General features: G+C 43.5%; 1 protein-coding gene across 1 annotated transcript; it reads right to left on the bottom strand.

Moving 5' to 3' along the window:
• Window positions 1-1,004: 1,004 nt before the first annotated feature.
• On the bottom strand, window positions 1,005-2,490 carry LOC121007883. Its single transcript, XM_040440154.1, has 4 exons — window positions 2,442-2,490; window positions 2,220-2,246; window positions 1,551-1,748; window positions 1,005-1,510 (listed from the first exon to the last, which is right to left on the bottom strand). The coding sequence occupies exons 1-4, from the start codon at window positions 2,488-2,490 to the stop codon at window positions 1,005-1,007; spliced, it is 780 nt and encodes a 259-aa protein (XP_040296088.1).
• Between the last annotated feature and the right edge of the window lie 19,965 nt (window positions 2,491-22,455).

The following is a 22,455-nucleotide window of genomic DNA, read 5'->3' as shown; positions in this document are numbered from 1 at the left end:
AAAAATATCATCTAAACAGCTGCCAAATACATCCTGGAAAACTGGTGGCATCAGCTCTGAGGGCCCCTCAACAGGCATTCAGAGGCCTTCTGGTCCTTACGGTAACCGTTAGTCCTCATGATGACCCTCTGGTCCTGAAGATTACTTCTAGACAAGACTTTTAGTGAGCAAAGTTATGAAAAATGTAATTTGGCTGCTTCGCGGAATTTCACAAAGTAATTTTCTTTGTTATGAACTTTATCATGAAGCGCATTCCTTTGTATGCAGCAGACGCAATGACGGAGAACGGCGATTGCTCCGCCCCCATCTTTAAACCCCTCAGATGCCGCGCTCATTGTTGATCGCAGCACCTGATGCTACAATTCAGGCCTTTCAGGGGTTAATCAAGTTAAGAAAAAACATACTCACCTTATCCATTTGCTCGGCGAGAGGCCGTCGCGTCCATCCTGATTGAAGGCATCATGCAAATTCTTGCGCAGTGACATGATGACGCCATGACTGATGACGTCACTGTGCCTGGCTAGCGCTCTGGCGTGATGATGTCACAAGTCAACTCTCATGAGATTTTGCACTGTATTGTCAATCAAGATGGCCGCAACAGCATGGATGAGGTGAGTATGTATTTTTTTTACTGCCATTTCAGGAAAAATTGATTGGTTACCACAAAACACAAGGAAATTTAGCTTCGCGGCAAACAAAATTTTTCCTGAAATTAATATCAAAGTCAATTTGTTTGACTTCGATTCGCTCAACACTAATGATGGTGATCTCTGGAAACAATTATGATTTCCTGGTAATGCGATGACCCCCTGGTAAAGGTGATGAGCTCCAGGTAATGATGATGATGACGAGTTGACGCCTGGTAATGATGATGATGACCCCCTGGTAAAGGTGATGAGCCCTGGTAATGACAATGAGCCCCTGGTAATGATGATTAATATCCCTGGTATTGATAGTGATGAGCTCCTGGTAATGATGATGAGCCCTGGTAATGATGATGAGCCCTAGTAATGATGATGAGCTTCTGGTAATGATGATGATGACGAGTTGACGCCTGGTAATGATGATGATGACCCCCTGGTAATGATGATGAGCTCCTGGTAATGATGATGAGCTACTGGTACTGATGATGAGCTCCAGGTACTGATGATGAGCTCCTGGTACTGATGATGAGCTCCTGGTACTGATGATGAGCTCCTGGTACTGATGATGAGCTTCTGGTACTGATGATGAGCTCCAGTACTGATGATGAGCTCCTGGTAATGATGATGAGCTCTTGGTAATGATGATGACCTCTGGTAATGATGATGACCCCTGGTAATGATGATGAGCTCCTGGTAATGATGATGAGCCCTGGTACAGATGATGACCCCTGGTACAGTTGATGACCCCTGGTACAGATGATGACCCCTGGTACAGATGATGACCCCTGGTAACAATAATGGTGAGTCCCTGGTAAAGATAAGTAATAATGATGATGATAATGAGCTCCTGGTGATGATGATGAGCCCCTGGTAATGACGATAACCTCTTGGTAATGATGATGAGCCTCTGGTAATAACAATGAGCTCCTGATAATGATGATGAGTTCCTGGTGTGAGGATGAGCTTCTAGTTGTAATGATGGCTCTCTACATTTAGTGATTTTAGATTTGATAGATGGTGACTTCTTCAGACAGTAACAGACAGCACGATAATCAACACGATGATCAACAGGACGATGAGACCAATAATACTTCCGAACACAATCTACAAGATAGAAAATATTCATGGTAGATTGTGTCCACTGCATTACAACTCTTCACTGTTTTGGTTCTGGGTATGGATATTTTTATATATTTCTACATTGAGAGTTTTCCACCACAGAAGGATTCCTCTCTGTCACTTGTGAACAATTATGAATATGACTAAATTTAGAGAAAACGGTTCCGTTCTGACATTTCCTACACAATGTTTCACCAAGTTCCTTCTAAAGAACCTACAACCTGGTTGGTAACAGTATAAAGAAGGCAGGGGGCAATTTGTTGGTCCATAATCTTATGATGGAAACATCTATGGATATGTCTCCTGAGCCAGGCACAGTATTCTACTGCAGACTCATTGTGATCGGATATCAGTATAAAACCATGCCCATGCTATCCAAGATCAACAGAATGGAATGAGACCAACCGTACTCCTGTACTTGATGTTACAGAAGACCATTGTCCCAGATGTTCTTACCTTGTCCTTTTTCCTGTTTTTTTGGTCCTTCAATACAAATAAACAAAAATCAGAGAACATTTTAAATTTTCAATCATTCCAGCCGCTTATTATTATTTTGAAGGTTTGAAGTGGCATAAAAAAGTCGTACTCCTCCCCACTGATCGACTACCACTCCCATTCTGAGGCTTGCCAAGTCCTGATTCTTCCCAACACATAGGAAATGTCCGCTCAGCCAATCACCTGTCTGAGGTGGGTCACCATTGCAACCAATGATGGGCTGAGCAGACATTCCCGATGTGTCAGGAAGCAGAGACCAACATGGACCCACCAAGTATCAGGATAGGAGCGAAGATGGAGAAGAGTTATGATGTCTCTATATGCCTCTCTGAGCATGTTCAAATTAGACAATAACTTCACTAAGCTTTAAAAAAAATTGAAAAGTTTAAAAAATGCAGGCAATTGGCCAATTGGCCAGCAGAAGAGATGTTTCCTGATTCCCAATAAGTCATAGGAAACATTCAAAATCCAGATTGTTACATTCATTGTGGTGGTAAAACTAAACTTCAGTTTTACAGTTCAGATAAATCAGTTTGTCAATCATTTTCCAACTGATCCGTAACAAGTCTGGACTCTGGACCTTTCATTATTCCACGCCCAATATCAGAATCACTTTCTATTTCTATCGGGGAGGGGTAGGAGAACTGTTCAGCTCCCTATGCAGAATGCTTCGTCACCCCATCACTTCTTACTCACCTTTAAGCTACCTGTAGGGCATTTATCATTCTTCTTGTGGAGGAGTTTGTCCTAGAAGACATTGGAAGCATTTCATTATTATCCTTCAGTCCAGACACATTGACTGTATAAAGAAGAGTGGGCGCCCCTCGCTACACTGCGATTCTGGACAGATAACAATGGTGGGTCCACCACAGTCCAATCTCTTTTCATAAACCTTCTACCAGTTCCCTCACCAATTGCTTGCTAACAATGAGGTCCTTCAAGAACTAGGGTTAAAGTCAGTAACTACACAAGTAACCATACCATTAACTATACCAGTAGCTACACCAGTAACTGTACCAGAAACTACGCCAAAAACTATACCAGTAACTATACCAGTAACTACACCAGTAACTGTACCAGAAACTATGCCAAAAACTATACCAGTAACTATACCAGTAACTACACCAGTAACTGTACCAGAAACTATGGCAAAAACTATACCAGTAACTACACCAGTAACTGTACCAGAAACTATGGCAAAAACTATACCAGTAACTTTACCGGTAACTACACCAGTAACTGTACCAGAAACTATGCCAAAAACTATACCAGTAACTATACCAGTAACTACACCAGTAACTGTACCAGAAACTATGGCAAAAACTATACCAGTAACTATACCAGTAACTACACCAGTAACTGTACCAAAAACTACGCTAAAAACTATACCAGTAACTATACCAGTGGCTACACCAGTAACTGTACCAGAAACTACGCCAAAAACTATACCAGTAACTACACCTTCAGCATTATTAGTATTATGGGTAATTCTGGGCTCCTGTAAACAAGGCAGACATAGCAGAGCTGGAGAAGGTCCAGAGGAGGGCAACTAAAGTAATAACTGGAATGGGGCAACTACATTACCCTGAAAGATTATCAACATTAGGGTCATTCACTTTAGACTGAGGGGAGATCTAATTACTATGTATAAATATATCAGGGGTCAGTACAGAGATCACTCCCATCATCTATTTATCCCAGGACTGTGACTGTGACGAGGGGACACCCTCTGCGTCTGGAGGAAAGAAGGTTTTGTACACAAACATAGAAGAGGATTCTTTACTGTAAGAGCAGTGAGACTATGGACTCTTTACTGTAAGAGCAGTGAGACTATGGACTCTATACTGTAAGAGCAGTGAGACTATGGGCTCTTTACTGTAAGAGCAGTGAGACTATGGACTCTTTACTGTAAGAGCGGTGAGACTATGGACTCTTTACTGTAAGAGCAGTGAGACTATGGACTCTTTACTGTAAGAGCAGTGAGACTGTGGACTCTTTACTGTAAGAGCAGTGAGGCTATGGACTCTTTACTGTAAGAGCAGTGAGACTATGGACTCTTTACTGTAAGAGCAGTGAGACTATGGACTCTTTACTGTAAGAGCAGTCAGACTATGGACTCTTTACTGTAAGAGCAGTGAGACTATGGACTCTTTACTGTAAGAGCAGTGAGACTATGGACTTTATACTGTAAGAGCAGTGAGACTATGGACTCTTTACTGTAAGAGCAGAGAGACTATGGACTCTGTACTGTAAGAGCAGTGAGACTATGGACTCTTTACTGTAAGAGCAGTGAGACTATGGACTCTTTACTGTAAGAGCAGTGAGACTATGGAGCTCTTTACTGTAAGAGCAGTGAGACTATGGACTCTTTACTGTAAGAGCAGTGAGACTATGGACTCTACTGTAAGAGCAGTGAGACTGTGGACTCTTTACTGTAAGAGCAGTGAGACTATGGACTCTATACTGTAAGAGCAGTGAGACTATGGACTCTTTACTGTAAGAGCAGAGAGACTATGGACTCTGTACTGTAAGAGCAGTGAGACTATGGACTCTTTACTGTAAGAGCAGTGAGACTATGGACTCTTTACTGTAAGAGCAGTGAGACTATGGACTCTTTACTGTAAGAGCAGTGAGGCTATGGACTCTTTACTGTAAGAGCAGTGAGACTATGGGCTCGATACTGTAAGAGCAGCGAGACTATGGACTCTTTACTGTAAGAGCAGCGAGACTATGGGCTCTTTACTGTAAGAGCAGTGAGACTATGGGCTCTTTACTGTAAGAGCAGCGAGACTATGGACTCTTTACTGTAAGAGCAGTGAGACTATGGACTCTTTACTGTAAGATCAGTGAGACTATGGACTCTTTACTGTAAGAGCAGTGAGACTATGGACTCTTTACTGTAAGAGCAGTGAGACTATGGACTCTTTACTGTAAGAGCGGTGAGACTATGGACTCTTTACTGTAAGAGCAGTGAGACTATGGACTCTTTACGGTAAGAGCAGTGAGACTATGGACTCTTTACTGTAAGAGCAGTGAGACTATGGACTCTATACTGTAAGAGCAGTGAGACTATGGACTCTATACTGTAAGAGCAGTGAGACTATGGACTCTTTACTGTAAGAGCGGTGAGACTATGGACTCTGTACTGTAAGAGCAGTGAGACTATGGACTCTTTACTGTAAGAGCAGTGAGACTATGGACTCTTTACTGTAAGAGCAGTGAGACTATGGACTCTGTACTGTAAGAGCAGTGAGACTATGGACTCTGTACTGTAAGAGCAGTGAGACTATGGACTCTTTACTGTAAGAGCAGTGAGGCTATGGACACTTTACTGTAAGAGCAGTGAGGCTATGGGCTCTTTACTGTAAGAGCAGTGAGACTATGGGCTCTTTACTGTAAGAGCAGCGAGACTATGGACTCTTTACGGTAAGAGCAGTGAGACTATGGACTCTATACTGTAAGAGCGGTGAGACTATGGACTCTATACTGTAAGAGCAGTGAGACTATGGACTCTTTACGGTAAGAGCAGTGAGACTATAGAACTCTCTGCCTGAGGAGGTGGTGATGGTGAGTACAATAAAGGAATTCAAGAGGGGCCTGGATGTATTTCTGGAGTGTAATAATATTACAGACTATAGCTACTAGAGAGGGGTCGTTGATCCAGGGAGTTCTTCTGATGCCTGATTGGATTTGGGAAGGAATTTTTTATTCCCCTAAAGTGGGGAAAATTGGCTTCTTCCTCACTGTAAGAGCAGTGAGACTATGAACTCTTTACTGTAAGAGCAGTGAGACTATGGACTCTTTACGGTAAGAGCAGTGAGTCTATGGACTCTATACTGTAAGAGCAGTGAGACTATGGACTCTTTACTGTAAGAGCAGTGAGACTACGGACTCTGTACTGTAAGAGCAGTGAGACTACGGACTCTATACTGTAAGAGCAGTGAGACTATGGACTATATACTGTAAGAGCAGTGAGACTATGGACTCTTTACGGTAAGAGCAGTGAGACTATGGACTCTTTACGGTAAGAGCAGTGAGACTATGGACTCTTTACGGTAAGAGCAGTGAGACTATGGAGTCTTTACTGTAAGAGCAGTGAGACTATGGACTCTTTACTGTAAGAGCAGTGAGACTATGGACTCTTTACTGTAAGAGCAGTGAGACTATGGACTCTTTACTGTAAGAGCGGTGAGACTATGGACTCTTTACTGTAAGAGCAGTGAGACTATGGACTCTTTACGGTAAGAGCAGTGAGACTATGGACTCTATACTGTAAGAGCAGTGAGACTATGGACTCTTTACTGTAAGAGCAGTGAGACTATGGACTCTATACTGTAAGAGCAGTGAGACTATGGACTCTATACTGTAAGAGCAGTGAGACTATGGACTCTTACAGTAAAGAGTCCATAGTCTCACTGCTCTTACAGTAAAGAGTCCATAGTCTCACTGCTCTTACAGTAAAGAGTCCATAGTCTCACTGCTCTTACAGTAAAGAGTCCATAGTCTCACTGCTCTTACAGTAAGGAGTCCATAGTCTCACTGCTCTTACAGTAAAGAGTCCATAGTCTCACTGCTCTTACAGTAAAGAGCCCATAGTCTCACTGCTCTTACAGTAAAGAGTCCATAGTCTCACTGCTCTTACAGTAAAGAGTCCATAGTCTCACTGCTCTTACAGTAAAGAGTCCATAGTCTCACTGCTCTTACAGTAAAGAGCCCATAGTCTCACTGCTCTTACAGTAAAGAGTCCATAGTCTCACTGCTCTTACAGTAGAGTCCATAGTCTCACTGCCCTTACAGTAAAGAGTCCATAGTCTCACTGCTCTTACAGTAAAGAGCCCATAGTCTCACTGCTCTTACAGTAAAGAGCCCATAGTCTCACTGCTCCTACAGTAAAGAGTCCATAGTCTCACTGCTCTTACAGTAAAGAGTCCATAGTCTCACTGCTCTTACAGTAAAGAGTCCATAGTCTCACTGCTCTTACCGTAAAGAGTCCATAGTCTCACTGCTCTTACAGTAAAGAGTCCATAGTCTCACTGCTCTTACAGTAAAGAGTCCATAGTCTCACTGCTCTTACCGTAAAGAGTCCATAGTCTCACTGCTCTTACAGTAAAGAGTCCATAGTCTCACTGCTCTTACCGTAAAGAGTCCATAGTCTCACTGCTCTTACCGTAAAGAGTCCATAGTCTCACTGCTCTTACAGTAAAGAGTCCATAGTCTCACTGCTCTTACCGTAAAGAGTCCATAGTCTCACTGCTCTTACCGTAAAGAGTCCATAGTCTCACTGCTCTTACCGTAAAGAGTCCATAGTCTCACTGCTCTTACAGTATAGAGTCCATAGACTCACTGCTCTTACAGTAAAGAGCCCATAGTCTCACTGCTCTTACAGTAAAGAGTTCATAGTCTCACTGCTCTTACAGTAAAGAGTCCATAGTCTCACTGCTCTTACCGTAAAGAGTCCATAGTCTCACTGCTCTTACAGTAAAGAGTCCATAGTGTCACTGCTCTTACAGTAAAGAGTCCACAGTCTCACTGCTCTTACAGTAAAGAGTCCATAGTGTCACTGCTCTTACAGTAAAGAGTCTATAGTCTCACTGCTCTTACAGTGAGGAAGAAGCCAATTTTCCCCACTTTAGGGGAATAAAATATTCCTTCCCAAATCCAATCAGGCATCAGAAGAACTCCCTGGATCAACGACCCCTCTCTAGTAGCTATAGTCTGTAATATTATTACACTCCAGAAATACATCCAGGCCCCTCTTGAATTCCTTTATTGTACTCACCATCACCACCTCCTCAGGCAAAGAGTTCCATAGTCTCACTGCTCTTACAGTAAAGAGTCCATAGTCTCACCGCTCTTACAGTATAGAGTCCATAGTCTCACTGCTCTTACAGTAAAGAGCCCATAGTATCACTGCTCTTACAGTAAAGAGTCCATAGTCTCACTGCTCTTACAGTAAAGAGTCCATAGTCTCACTGCTCTTACAGTAAAGAGCCCATAGTCTCACTGCTCTTACTGTAAGGAGTCCATAGTCTCACTGCTCTTACAGTAAAGAGTCCATAGTCTCACTGCTCTTACAGTAAAGAGCCCATAGTCTCTCTGCTCTTACAGTAAAGTGTCCATAGCCTCACTGCTCTTACAGTAAAGAGTCCATAGTCTCACCGCTCTTACAGTAAAGAGTCCATAGTCTCACTGCTCTTACAGTAAAGAGCCCATAGTCTCACTGCTCTTACAGTATAGAGTCCATAGTCTCACTGCTCTTACAGTAAAGAGTCCATAGTCTCACTGCTCTTACAGTAAAGAGTCCATAGTCTCACTGCTCTTACAGTAAAGAGCCCATAGTCTCACTGCTCTTACAGTAAAGAGTCCATAGTCTCACTGCTCTTACAGTAGAGTCCATAGTCTCACTGCCCTTACAGTAAAGAGTCCATAGTCTCACTGCTCTTACAGTAAAGAGCCCATAGTCTCACTGCTCTTACAGTAAAGAGCCCATAGTCTCACTGCTCTTACAGTAAAGAGTCCATAGTCTCACTGCTCTTACCGTAAAGAGTCCATAGTCTCACTGCTCTTACAGTAAAGAGTCCATAGTCTCACTGCTCTTACAGTAAAGAGTCCATAGTCTCACTGCTCTTACCGTAAAGAGTCCATAGTCTCACTGCTCTTACAGTAAAGAGTCCATAGTCTCACTGCTCTTACCGTAAAGAGTCCATAGTCTTACTGCTCTTACCGTAAAGAGTCCATAGTCTCACTGCTCTTACCGTAAAGAGTCCATAGTCTCACTGCTCTTACAGTAAAGAGTCCATAGTCTCCCTGCTCTTACAGTAAAGAGTCCATAGTCTCACTGCTCTTACAGTAGAGTCCATAGTCTCACTGCCCTTACAGTAAAGAGTCCATAGTCTCACTGCTCTTACAGTAAAGAGCCCATAGTCTCACTGCTCTTACAGTAAAGAGTCCATAGTCTCACTGCTCTTACAGTAAAGAGCCCATAGTCTCACTGCTCTTACAGTAAAGAGCCCATAGTCTCACTGCTCTTACAGTAAAGAGTCCATAGTCTCACTGCTCTTACCGTAAAGAGTCCATAGTCTCACTGCTCTTACAGTAAAGAGTCCATAGTCTCACTGCTCTTACAGTAAAGAGTCCATAGTCTCACTGCTCTTACCGTAAAGAGTCCATAGTCTCACTGCTCTTACAGTAAAGAGTCCATAGTCTCACTGCTCTTACCGTAAAGAGTCCATAGTCTTACTGCTCTTACCGTAAAGAGTCCATAGTCTCACTGCTCTTACCGTAAAGAGTCCATAGTCTCACTGCTCTTACAGTAAAGAGTCCATAGTCTCCCTGCTCTTACCGTAAAGAGTCCATAGTCTCACTGCTCTTACCGTAAAGAGTCCATAGTCTCACTGCTCTTACAGTATACAGAGGGGCCTGGATGTATTTCTGGAGTGTAATAATATTACAGACTATAGCTACTAGAGAGGGGTCGTTGATCCAGGGAGTTCTTCTGATGCCTGATTGGATTTGGGAAGGAATATTTTATTCCCCTAAAGTGGGGAAAATTGGCTTCTTCCTCACTGTAAGAGCAGTGAGACTATAGACTCTTTACTGTAAGAGCAGTGACACTATGGACTCTTTACTGTAAGAGCAGTGAGACTGTGGACTCTTTACTGTAAGAGCAGTGACACTATGGACTCTTTACTGTAAGAGCAGTGAGACTATGGACTCTTTACGGTAAGAGCAGTGAGACTATGGACTCTTTACTGTAAGAGCAGTGAGACTATGGACTCCTTACTGTAAGAGCAGTGAGACTATGGACTCCTTACTGTAAGAGCAGTGAGACTATGGACTCTTTACTGTAAGAGCAGTGACACTATGGACTCTTTACTGTAAGAGCAGTGAGACTGTGGACTCTTTACTGTAAGAGCAGTGAGACTATGGACTCTTTACTGTAAGAGCAGTGAGACTATGGACTCTTTACTGTAAGAGCAGTGACACTATGGACTCTTTACTGTAAGAGCAGTGAGACTATGGACTCTTTACTGTAAGAGCAGTGAGACTATGGACTCTTTACGGTAAGAGCAGTGAGACTATGGACTCTGTACTGTAAGAGCAGTGACACTATGGACTCTTTACTGTAAGAGCAGTGAGACTATGGAGCTCTATACTGTAAGAGCAGTGAGACTATGGACTCTTTACTGTAAGAGCAGCGAGACTATGGACTCTTTACTGTAAGAGCAGTGAGACTATGGACTCTTTACTGTAAGAGCAGTGAGACTATGGACTCTATACTGTAAGAGCAGTGAGACTATGGACTCTATACTGTAAGAGCAGTGAGACTATGGGCTCTTTACTGTAAGAGCAGTGAGACTATGGACTCTTTACTGTAAGAGCAGTGAGACTATGGACTCTTTACTGTAAGAACAGTGAGACTATGGACTCTTTACTGTAAGAGCAGTGAGACTATGGACTCTTTACTGTAAGAGCAGTGAGACTATGGGCTCTTTACTGTAAGAGCAGTGAGACTATGGACTCTTTACGGTAAGAGCAGTGAGACTATGGACTCTTTACTGTAAGAGCAGTGAGACTATGGACTCTTTACTGTAAGAGCAGTGAGACTATGGACTCTTTACGGTAAGAGCAGTGAGACTATGGAACTCTCTGCCTGAGGAGGTGGTGATGGTGAGTACAATAAAGGAATTCAGGAGGGGCCTGGATGTATTTCTGGAGTGTAATAATATTACAGGCTATAGCTACTAGAGAGGGGTCGTTGATCCAGGGAGTTATTCTGATTGGTGTCGGGAAGGAATTTTTTATTCCCCTAAAGTGGGGAAAATTGGCTTCTTCCTCACAGGGTTTTTTTGCCTTCCTCTGGATCAACTTGCAGGATGACAGGCCGAACTGGATGGACAGATGTCTTTTTTCGGCCTTATGTACTATGTTACTACTATTTGAGCTGTGGAGAAGGTTACATGATAGATGGCCCACTCTTCTAACTTCATAGGCAACAAAGCACTAGACCTGAGAAGACATGTCATATGGAGATGAGGAGATCCACCAATAATCTTCTCTACTGTCAGAAACCAGAAATCCAGGCAATTAATCCAAGATACAAAGAGGCAGATAAATAATTTTCCTGTAGCTCGTATGACCTTGTGCAGTCATCGCTCATTCACTGTGACCATAACTCTCATCATCGGGTTCAGATGTGGAGGGTTTGTTGCACATTTATGGTGGATTCATGGTGGATTTCACCCTCCACAATGTGATACCCAGAAAAAAACAACCATAGAACATAAACATTTTTATTTTGACTGCATCATAATCACTCTTACCTCTACCATCCCATCTTTTTGTGCCACATCTGGAAAGAATGAAAGAAAGTGGATAACTGGGGTCCAGACAGAATTATCAGCTATTAACATCTCATCAGCCTAAGCTCATGATGGTGGCACTTAATCTGCCTGGTCCTGCTCAGTGCTTTTCAGAAGTGGAGGGATGTTGGTGTCTCTTTCTTACATCCAGTACTACATAATGGTGAGTACATTAGTCCACCTTGTATTCTCCTGCTGCCGCCCAGGGATAATCTGTGGTGGCTCCTAGCCAGAAACATACCAGTGTATACAGATGACCCTAGTGACACCAAGAGGCAATACAGAGTCCAAAAACAGTGTACAATAAACCCACCCATGGAAAAATTCCAAAAAGCTGATGACCTTCCATCAGGATACTTTAACAATAGGGCAGCGCGGTGGCTCAGTGGTTAGCGGTGGCTCAGTGGTTAGCACTGGTGCCTTGCAGCGATGGGGTTCTAGTTTCGAATCCGACTATGGACAACATCTGCATGGAGTTTTTATGTTTTCCCTGTGTTTCCTCCGGGTTCTCCTCCCACACTCCAAAGACATACTGACAGGGACCTTAGATTGTGAGCTCCATTGGGTGCTAATGTCTGTAAAGCGCTGCAGAATATAGTTGCACTATATAAGTATTGACTTACAGCACCCAACTGATCAGCTGTTAAAAGGGCCCACCGATCTCAGGACAGCATTGTCCACTGGTCATATAGCTATTCTACAGTTCTGTCACATTCAAGTTAATGGGAATTAGCTGCAATACTTAGCACAGCCACTATACAATGTAGGGCGCTGTGCTTGGTCTACTAATAAAGAGACTGATCTGCAGGCTGGCTTAGAGTCAGACCCCACAGATCTGATGACCTGTTCTGAAGATCGTCTATCAATATTTAACCTCTTTAATACCAACGAGTCTGTGGCATTTTCAGAATTCGGGAAAGACCAACACACCAGACACCCACATGCTTTTCACCATCAGCTCTTTTCAGAAGACGCAAAAGTCCCCTTAGGCTTTAGCCTCTACAAAACGCTTCCGTTACTGATAATACAACCGTCTGCATCCGTTATGAACAGATCCAGTTGTATTATCTTTAACATAGCCAAGACGGATCCGTCATGAACTCCATTGGAAGTCAATGGGGGACGGATCCGTTTTCTATTATGTCAGATTGTGGCAGGGAAAACGGATTCGTCCCCATTGACTTGCATTGTGGGTCATGCCGCATCCCAGGACGGAAAGCAAACTACAACATGTTGCGGTTTGCTTTTCGGTATGGGAACGCAACTAAACGGAACAGAATGACAATGAATGGGGACAAAACTGAAGCTTTTTTTTCCGGTATTGAGCCCCTATGACAGATCTTAATACCGGAAAACTAAAATTCTAGTATGAAAGTAGCCTAAGGGAGTGGGAACCAGAGCCTTAACATCAACATCATCACGAAAGGCTCCAAGTCATTTCTGCTGCCAATTTTCTAGAATTTATTATAATGATGGGTTCATATTAATCAGACATCATCAGGTCACATATAAAATATGCAATCACTTTGTGTTCCTCTCCTGTCATGTGACCATGGTGCACACATTTACAAGTCATCTGATTTGTGGGCCAGTCCCTGGTCCCACCCATGAGGACACTCATTTACAAGTCATCTGATTTGTGGGCCAGCCCTTGGTCCCACCCATGAGGACACTCATTTACATGTCATCTAATTTGTGGGCCAGCCCCCTGGTCCCACTCATGAGGACACTCATTTACAAGTCATCTGATTTGTGGCCCAGCCCCTGGTCCCACCCATGAGGACACTCATTTATATGTCATCTGATTTATGGGCCAGCCCCTGGTCCCACCCATGAGGACACTCATTTACAAGTTATCTGATTTGTGGGCCAGTCCCTGGTTCCACCCATAAGGACACTCATTTACAAGTCATCTGATTTGTGGGCCAGTCCCTGGTTCCACCCATAAGGACACTCATTTACAAGTCATCTGATTTGTGGGCCAGTCCCTGGTCCCACCCATGAAGACACTCATTTACAAGTCATCTGATTTGTGGGCCAGCTCCCTGGTCCCACCCATGAGGACACTCATTTACAAGTCATCTGATTTGTGGGCCAGTCCCTGGTCCCACCCATGAGGACACTCATTTACAAGTCATCTGATTTGTGGGCCAGCCCTTGGTCCCACGCATGAGGACACTCATTTACATGTCACCTGATTTGTGGGCCAGTCCCTGGTCCCACCCATGAGGACACTCATTTACAAGTCATCTGATTTGTGGGCCAGCCCCCTGGTCCCACCCATGAGGACACTCATTTACAAGTCATCTGATTTGTGGGCCAGCCCCCTGGCCCACCCATGAGGACACTCATTTACAAGTCATCTGATTTGTGGGGCAGCCCTTGGTCCCACGCATGAGGACACTCATTTACAAGTCATCTGATTTGTGGGCCAGCCCCTGGTCCCACCCATGAGGACACTCATTTACAAGCCATTTTATTTGTGGGGGAAACTCTGATCCCACTTATGAGGATGCTCATTTACAAGTCATGTTTATGGGGCAATTCCTTGTCCCATCAATAAGGATGTTCATTTACAAGTCATCGGATTTGTGGGCCAATCCTTGGTCCTACCCATGTGAACATTGCATTAAAGGCTTATGTCAACAACTGACAGATTTATGTATTCCATGGACTGGTGATTGATGGACTAAGGGTACTTTCACACTACTATTATTCTTTTCCGGGATCGAAATCCGGTAAAGGGTCTCAATACCGGGAAAAAAACACATCAGTTTTGTCCCAATGCATTCTGAATGGAAAGCAATCTGTTCAGTATGCATCAGGATGTCTTCCGTTCCGTCCCTTGTACGGTATTTGACCGGAGAAAATACTGCAGCATGCTGCAGTATTTTTTCTGGCCAAAATCCCGGAACACTACCGCACTTGCTGGATTCAGCATTAATTTCCATTGAAATGTATTAATGCCGGATCGGTACCAAGTGTTCCGGAAATTGCTGCATCACCGGATCCTTTTTCCCTGGTCTGCACATGCACAGTTGTTTCTAGCTTTGAAAAAAATAAATACCGGATCAGTTATTCCGGAATGATACCGGAACGACGGATGCGGTATTTCAATTAATAAGACTACCAGATCCGGAAAAAAAGAGTATCTGTTTGCATTCATATTTCCGGATCTGGCAGGCAGTTCCAGCAACGGAACTGCCTGCCGAATTCTTCTAACGCTTGTGTGAAAGTGCCCTAAGGGGAAAAAGTTGATGCAACCCATGGACACCATGATTATAAAGTGTTCAACTGTCATAAAACCATTGCCTTTCCAACAAGTGCAGGCACTACGTTGGGGTAGAGACATCAATGCTGCAGATGTGACATTTCCTTCATTTACATCAGATTGCCGCTAGTTCTGTTATCGTCAGTCTGACTGTTATAATAACCATGACTCTACGTACATATAATAACTCCCTATGTTCTCACCTGTGTCGGGGGGATGGGATGAATGGACGCTTTCATTATCTGATGAGGAAGAGACAGTTAATCACATCGGTTTACCACAAGGACAATCACTTTACCTCCTGCAGTAGACCTCGTGCGACCATTGGGATCTGCCCACCTGACAGATGTCTTCAGGAATAGTCTGGCCTTACTCTTATTTTACAGGAGAACAAGAATTAGAAATGTCAGGAGAGCCGATAGATCCTTTTTTAAGCAGGAGCAGATTCATGTCCACAGGATATAAAGTGGCTCTGACCGAATGAACGGGAGTCACATCAAGTCAGGTCAATACACCGAACCAATGTATCTAAACATGAATCTAATATACAGTGTATCTTAGGGCTCTTTCACACTTGCGTTCTTGTCTTCCGGCATAGAGTTCCGTCGTCGGGGCTCTATGCCGGAAGAATCCTGATCAGGATTATCCTAATGCATTCTGAATGGAGAGAAATCCGTTCAGGATGCATCAGGATGTCTTCAGTTCCGGAACGGAACGTTTTTTGGCCGGAGAAAATACCGCAGCATGCTGCGCTTTTTGCTCCGGCCAAAAATCCGGAACACTTGCCGCAAGGCCGGATCCGGAATTAATGCCCATTGAAAGGCATTGATCCGGATCCGGCCTTAAGCTAAACGTCGTTTCGGCGCATTGCCGGAGCCGACATTTAGCTTTTTCAGAGTGGTTACCATGGCTGCCGGGACGCTAAAGTCCTGACAGCCATGGTAAAGTGTAGCGGGGAGCGGGGGAGCAGTGTACTTACCGTCCGTGCGGCTCCCCGGGCGCTCCAGAGTGACGTCAGGGCGCCCCAAGCGCATGGATCATGTGATCACATGGATCACGTCATCCATGCGCATGGGGCGCTCTGACGTCATTCTGGAGCGCCCCGGGAGCCGCACGGACTGTAAGTATACCGCTCCCCCGCTCCCCGCTCCTACTATGGCAACCAGGACTTTAATAGCGTCCTGGGTGCCATAGTAACACTGAAAGCATTTGGAAGACGGTTCCGTCTTCAAATGCTTTTAGTACACTTGCGTTTTTCCGGATCCGGCGTGTAATTCCGGCAAGTGGAGTACACGCCGGATCCGGACAACGCAAGTGTGAAAGAGGCCTAAGGAGTAATGTAATGCACAGTGTATCTAAATACATTGACGATCGTTGACCTGAATGTGACTCAGAGAAGGGAGATATGTGGTCCAGGATCTTCAGGATAATGTGATGGGACAAAACAAACCTCAATTGGACCCTCAGAGCTGTCTTCGGGGGAATCTAACACAGCATTTATTTTATCACTTGATATTGTTAAGGAATCAACTCTCCATTTTTTGAGCAAAGCTGAAATCTCAACCGTTCATGAAAATGATAACACAAAGCTGAGCGTAGATGTTAAGAAGCTATATATTCCGTCAGATTTATAATTGGCCTTCTGGTTGTATCACCGACATCTTATGTAAGACAGTGACCGGAAAGGTGGTAGGCGGTATATATATTCCACCTAGGATTCTCACTTATAGGTGGTGAGGGGCTCTATGAAGTAGGAGAACAACACATATTCATTCTTCTCCATGTTTAAAGCAGTGTTGTGGCCTTAGGGCTATTTTACACAAGCGTATCCCTTGCAGGAATCATGCTCCATGTGAGAGAGGGATTGTGCTATCTGGACTTAGGAAGCGCACGGTATTATCATGCTTGGTAACGCTGTGTGCCTCTGTGTGACTTTCATGTATCTGATCTTGGTTGTAACCTTGTCGCACTCTGTTGTGGCTTGGAGTAGGGTTCCCGCCCCAATTAAGCATTAATAAACAAAACTCCAGCGTGATTTGCAAGTAGTGTTACTTTTATTGGAATTGCGGCTTCAGCGTAACGTTTCGGCCTATTGGCCTTCTTCAGACTGCCGTAAAGTATAAGATATATTGTTACAGTATATATTACATACCATCGGGAGAACATATACATCATATTTACATGTACAGGAATATATATATATCATAGAATTTCATCTATAAATTATACATGTGGGTCAAAAGTTCATCTCAATAATCAAGGGGGAATCTCAAATCCAAGAGACCCCATATCATGTATCACCATGGTTACCATGATGAGGGTTAGTCGATCAATATCACAGATCAGTCCTTGCAGAATGGATAAAGTGGACCTGGTAACGCAATATATGAAGCCTGTTATCAGCATATCATAACCATCACCTTAGCTAAAACATATCACTTAAGGAAAATAACATGGACATCGCATAATTGGTATAGTAAAACTATCACTATCACTGTCACTGCAAACAAGGTATCATGGATAAAGAATAACTCTCTGGTACAGATAGCATATAGCTATGGTATGTAGTCCTGGGGTCTGTATGACCTACCGGCGTCCGGAACACACTTACCTAATGCCGCTGGTGATGGTGAGAAGAAATTGGCGCTCTGTGGCAGTGTAATGCGGAAGTACCGCTGGTGAGAGTGGCGCTAGTACAAGAAGGAGTCAAGTGATATTTAAAGGCAGCCCGCGTCTCTGCCTCATGGACCTCACTTCCGGTATCGGCCGTGAAACCGGAAGTGAGGTAATGGTGGAACGCATGTGGAACGCAAGGAACTTCCGGTTTCGGCCAGCGAAACCGGAAGTAAGCAAGGCAGAGCAGTGCGATCACATGGCTTATGACATGCAGTCATGTGATCCCTGGTAGCGATCCTCATGCAAACTAAACTAGATGAGAAACGATATATATTCTATACAAACTATATTCTATTCAGACTATATTGATAAAGGAGGGGCTAATACTAACAAAGGCAGAGAAACACCCAAAAATAATAGCACTATGTATGGACCTCTTAGACATCATTTTACATAACAATTTTTTCATTTTCCAAGATCATTTTTACCTTCAAAAACAAGGAACGGCCATGGGATCAAATGTAGCCCCACCATATGCCAATGCCTACATGGCAGATTTCGAGGAGACACATCTGTACCATGATGTATGCTTCAATTTACACGTCATCCTATGGAAAAGGTACATAGATGACATTTTCTGTATCTGGAAGGGCACGACAGACACTCTACTTGATTTTCACAACTACATTAATTCAATCACCCCGGAATTACAATTTACCATGAATTATGACCCAATATCTATCAATTTTCTAGACACAATCGTGCAGAAAAACGAGGTTGGGATGATTTCAACTGATTTATATAGAAAACCCACAGATAGAAACAATCTTTTACATTTTACCAGTTTTCATCCTACCAGTACAAAGAAATCTCTCCCCACCTCTCAATTCCATAGGATACAAAGAATAGTACAAACCAATCCCCTGGCGACAAAAAGGATACAAGAAATGCGAGACCGCTTCCTAGAGAGAGGATACCCACCGAAATTTCTCCAACCCATCGTGCGTGAAAGTCGACCCACACCTGCCCCCTCAAAAAGAATTCCGTTTGTTCACACATTTCACCCATGTGCCCGCAAAGTACAAAATATTATACAAGGTCACTGGCATCTCCTCAAAAAAGCATATCCCAAGATAGAAGAGTTTAACAATCCCATCCTAATGTGCAATAGACGTCCGAGAAATCTAAAAGACATACTAGTAAGGGCAGACATAGGTTCCATAACACGTGTTCCAAGACAATTGTTCCTCCGAACCCAAAAGAAAGGCACCTTCCCGTGCCTTCATTGTACCCAATGCTCCCACGCACTGAAGGGGGCAAATATTCAGCATCCGCAATCAGGCAAATTAATTCCAATTCACGATTTTTTCAGCTGCGACTCAGATTTCGTCATCTATCTTCTAAAATGCCCGTGTGGCCTCGTATACGTGGGAGAAACTACACAAACCATCAGAAACAGAATCTGTCAGCACAAATCCAACATCAGAAAACAGAACCTCTTACTTCCAGTCCCTTGGCATTTCCATCAGGCAACACATAACATCTCCCAATTAAAATTTCAAGTCATCGAACACGTTCCTGCATCCAGACGTGGGGGGGATAGAGTAAAGCGTCTGAAATTAAGAGAAGCATATTGGATTCACAGACTGGAAAGTCTAGAACCCAAAGGTTTGAATAGAGAGTACGAAATTCAGAGTCTATTATAATCCTTTATATAGCAAACCGTACTTATAATAATAATAATTCCTTTTTCTCTTCCCTTCACAGGCTTATTGACGATCCGGGACCCCTCCTAATGCCGCATAGTATCCTTTGACACTGGTTCATACTGCTCCCCGTCTCTCCCCCCTTCTCTCTGTCCTCCTTTTCCTTTTTTTCTTCTTCTGTTTTCTCTTGCTTTCCCCTCTTTTCCCTGTTTCCTTGTCTTTTAACTTCAATCCCATTTTTCTGGTCTCCTCCTGTACTTTTTTCCTGTTTTGCTGACTGTCTATTATCCCTCTCACACTATACTCTATTTGTACCATATTCATGTCCCCCTTTTTCCATATCCTTCTTTAGCCCCTCCTTTATCAATATAGTCTGAATAGAATATAGTTTGTATAGAATATATATCGTTTCTCATCTAGTTTAGTTTGCATGAGGATCGCTACCAGGGATCACATGACTGCATGTCATAAGCCATGTGATCGCACTGCTCTGCCTTGCTTACTTCCGGTTTCGCTGGCCGAAACCGGAAGTTCCTTGCGTTCCACATGCGTTCCACCATTACCTCACTTCCGGTTTCACGGCCGATACCGGAAGTGAGGTCCATGAGGCAGAGACGCGGGCTGCCTTTAAATATCACTTGACTCCTTCTTGTACTAGCGCCACTCTCACCAGCGGTACTTCCGCATTACACTGCCACAGAGCGCCAATTTCTTCTCACCATCACCAGCGGCATTAGGTAAGTGTGTTCCGGACGCCGGTAGGTCATACAGACCCCAGGACTACATACCATAGCTATATGCTATCTGTACCAGAGAGTTATTCTTTATCCATGATACCTTGTTTGCAGTGACAGTGATAGTGATAGTTTTACTATACCAATTATGCGATGTCCATGTTATTTTCCTTAAGTGATATGTTTTAGCTAAGGTGATGGTTATGATATGCTGATAACAGGCTTCATATATTGCGTTACCAGGTCCACTTTATCCATTCTGCAAGGACTGATCTGTGATATTGATCGACTAACCCTCATCATGGTAACCATGGTGATACATGATATGGGGTCTCTTGGATTTGAGATTCCCCCTTGATTATTGAGATGAACTTTTGACCCACATGTATAATTTATAGATGAAATTCTATGATATATATATATTCCTGTACATGTAAATATGATGTATATGTTCTCCCGATGGTATGTAATATATACTGTAACAATATATCTTATACTTTACGGCAGTCTGAAGAAGGCCAATAGGCCGAAACGTTACGCTGAAGCCGCAATTCCAATAAAAGTAACACTACTTGCAAATCACGCTGGAGTTTTGTTTATTAATGTTTCATGTATCTGAATCATACTGACATAAAGTTGTCACTATGATCCTGTAGAAGTGAGCTCAGGCAGAGGCAGGCAGCGTTATCAATCATAATAATACCGCGCGCTTCTGTAGTCCAGACCACACAATCCCTCTCTCACACTGGGCGTGATTCCCGCAAGGGACACGCTGGTGTGAAAGAGCCCTTACTCCAGGTCCCATCTTCTTCTGCATTAGTCTTATTAGCTAGTGCAGCTGTACAAAGACCTACATAAAATCCTGTCTACATTGCGGAAGCTCTGTCTGGACACAGCATGGAAATCATGGAAATCAGAGAAGGAGCATACACTGCTTACGAGGACACAGAGGAAGACTCGTCATAGTCATCAAAACCTTGGAAAGAGAAAATGAAATCCTTGCTGTTATTGACAGAGATCTTTCTCCTTGGTATACCCAGCTAATGCTTTCCTGGTAAAGGCTCCACCAGTAAGTAGCCCCTCACTCAGAGAGAGTACGACACTGCTCCTGTCCCATATCTGTCAATGACATCTCTGATCTGGACTCTTGAAGTACACAATACAGACCACCCCACTTTGTGCCGGAAGGTGATATTTACTGCTATGTTACTTCTATAAGATTACAGATTGATGAAGAACCTTGAGATATAAATGATTGCAGCTCATCATCCAACAGAACAATGTTTCAGGCAGATACAGAGAACACTGTGGGGCTGGGTCCTTCAGAACCGTTTTAAATGAACATAGGGAGGATCCCTAAGTGTCCACCTTGGGCATAAAAACAAGGAATGAAAACACCAACAGGGCCCCAACTTACAGCTGGCGCACACCTACCAACTGCCATCCTGGGACCTCCATTCCTCCCCTTTCCCTTGCACTGAGGAGCAGAGGTTGGTGTGACTACTTATCCCTCCTTTGTCATTGGTAGGTATCTAATGTCTACAGAAAGAGGGACACCCACACAGAACTCATCGCCCACCAGAAGAGACTTCACATTACTTCCATCTGTGGTATCTATGCCTTTGTTGGTATCATTGCAAATGAAGACATTGAAGTTAGATTTTTGGTAAAAGGACATAACTTATGAGAATGTGGACACTTATTTACTCCTCCTTGGTCACGTCTAATACCTGCATCATTGTGTGGAGCCTTCTCTATAATGCGTCTTAAAACTTGCAGTTTGTCATAGATGGAGTCATAGTCGTCCTGCATCTGTGAAGAGATCGGTGATTGACTAAACCTCGGGTTGTCACCATTCAGATTGGACGACTCCTTCTCCCTCTCACTGATGACAATTAGGTCAGAGGCGTATGTGTCCAGATGTTGTTCTTCGAATATCCTTCTCCTTGTAGCGTAACTGCTGTCATCCACATCATCCACCAACACAATCACATTTTCCTTCCCTAAGAAGGAGACAATGTGGACAGTTATTACCGAAAATGAAGGTTCTCAATAATAATATCTGATATATTGCACCTTGTTTTATATGAAGGTGAAGATGATGAGTAGTGTTGAGCAAAGCAAAGCATTCGAAGCCGAATTCGTTCTGAAGTTTAGGAAAACTTTGATTTGTAACGAATTAGAATTTTCTTGTGCTTTGTAATAACTAATCAGGTTTTCCTTAAATAAAGGCTGCACGTCTTACAAAGTGTAACGGAGACAAGCCCTGGAATGCAAGAGCACCCATCATGCTGTGCAGCTAGCCAGTCCAAAGGATAGCCATCCCCTGTGATGTCACAGCCCTATAAAACCCTCATCCCGCGTGGTCTCTGCCATTGTCCTACAAGCTGAGCATAAAGAGAGACATGGCAAGCGCTCATGTGCTAGGGACAGTGTTGCTGAAAACGATTAATAAAAGAATATTGGAGAGGGAGAGTGCAGTGAGAGTGCAGTGAGACTGCAGGGAGA

The sequence above is a fragment of the Bufo bufo genome, chromosome 7 (genome assembly GCF_905171765.1).
Source record: "Bufo bufo chromosome 7, aBufBuf1.1, whole genome shotgun sequence".
NCBI lineage: Eukaryota > Metazoa > Chordata > Amphibia > Anura > Bufonidae > Bufo > Bufo bufo.
Note: the sequence above shows the minus strand (reverse complement) of the source record. Positions and strands in the feature narration are given on the sequence as shown.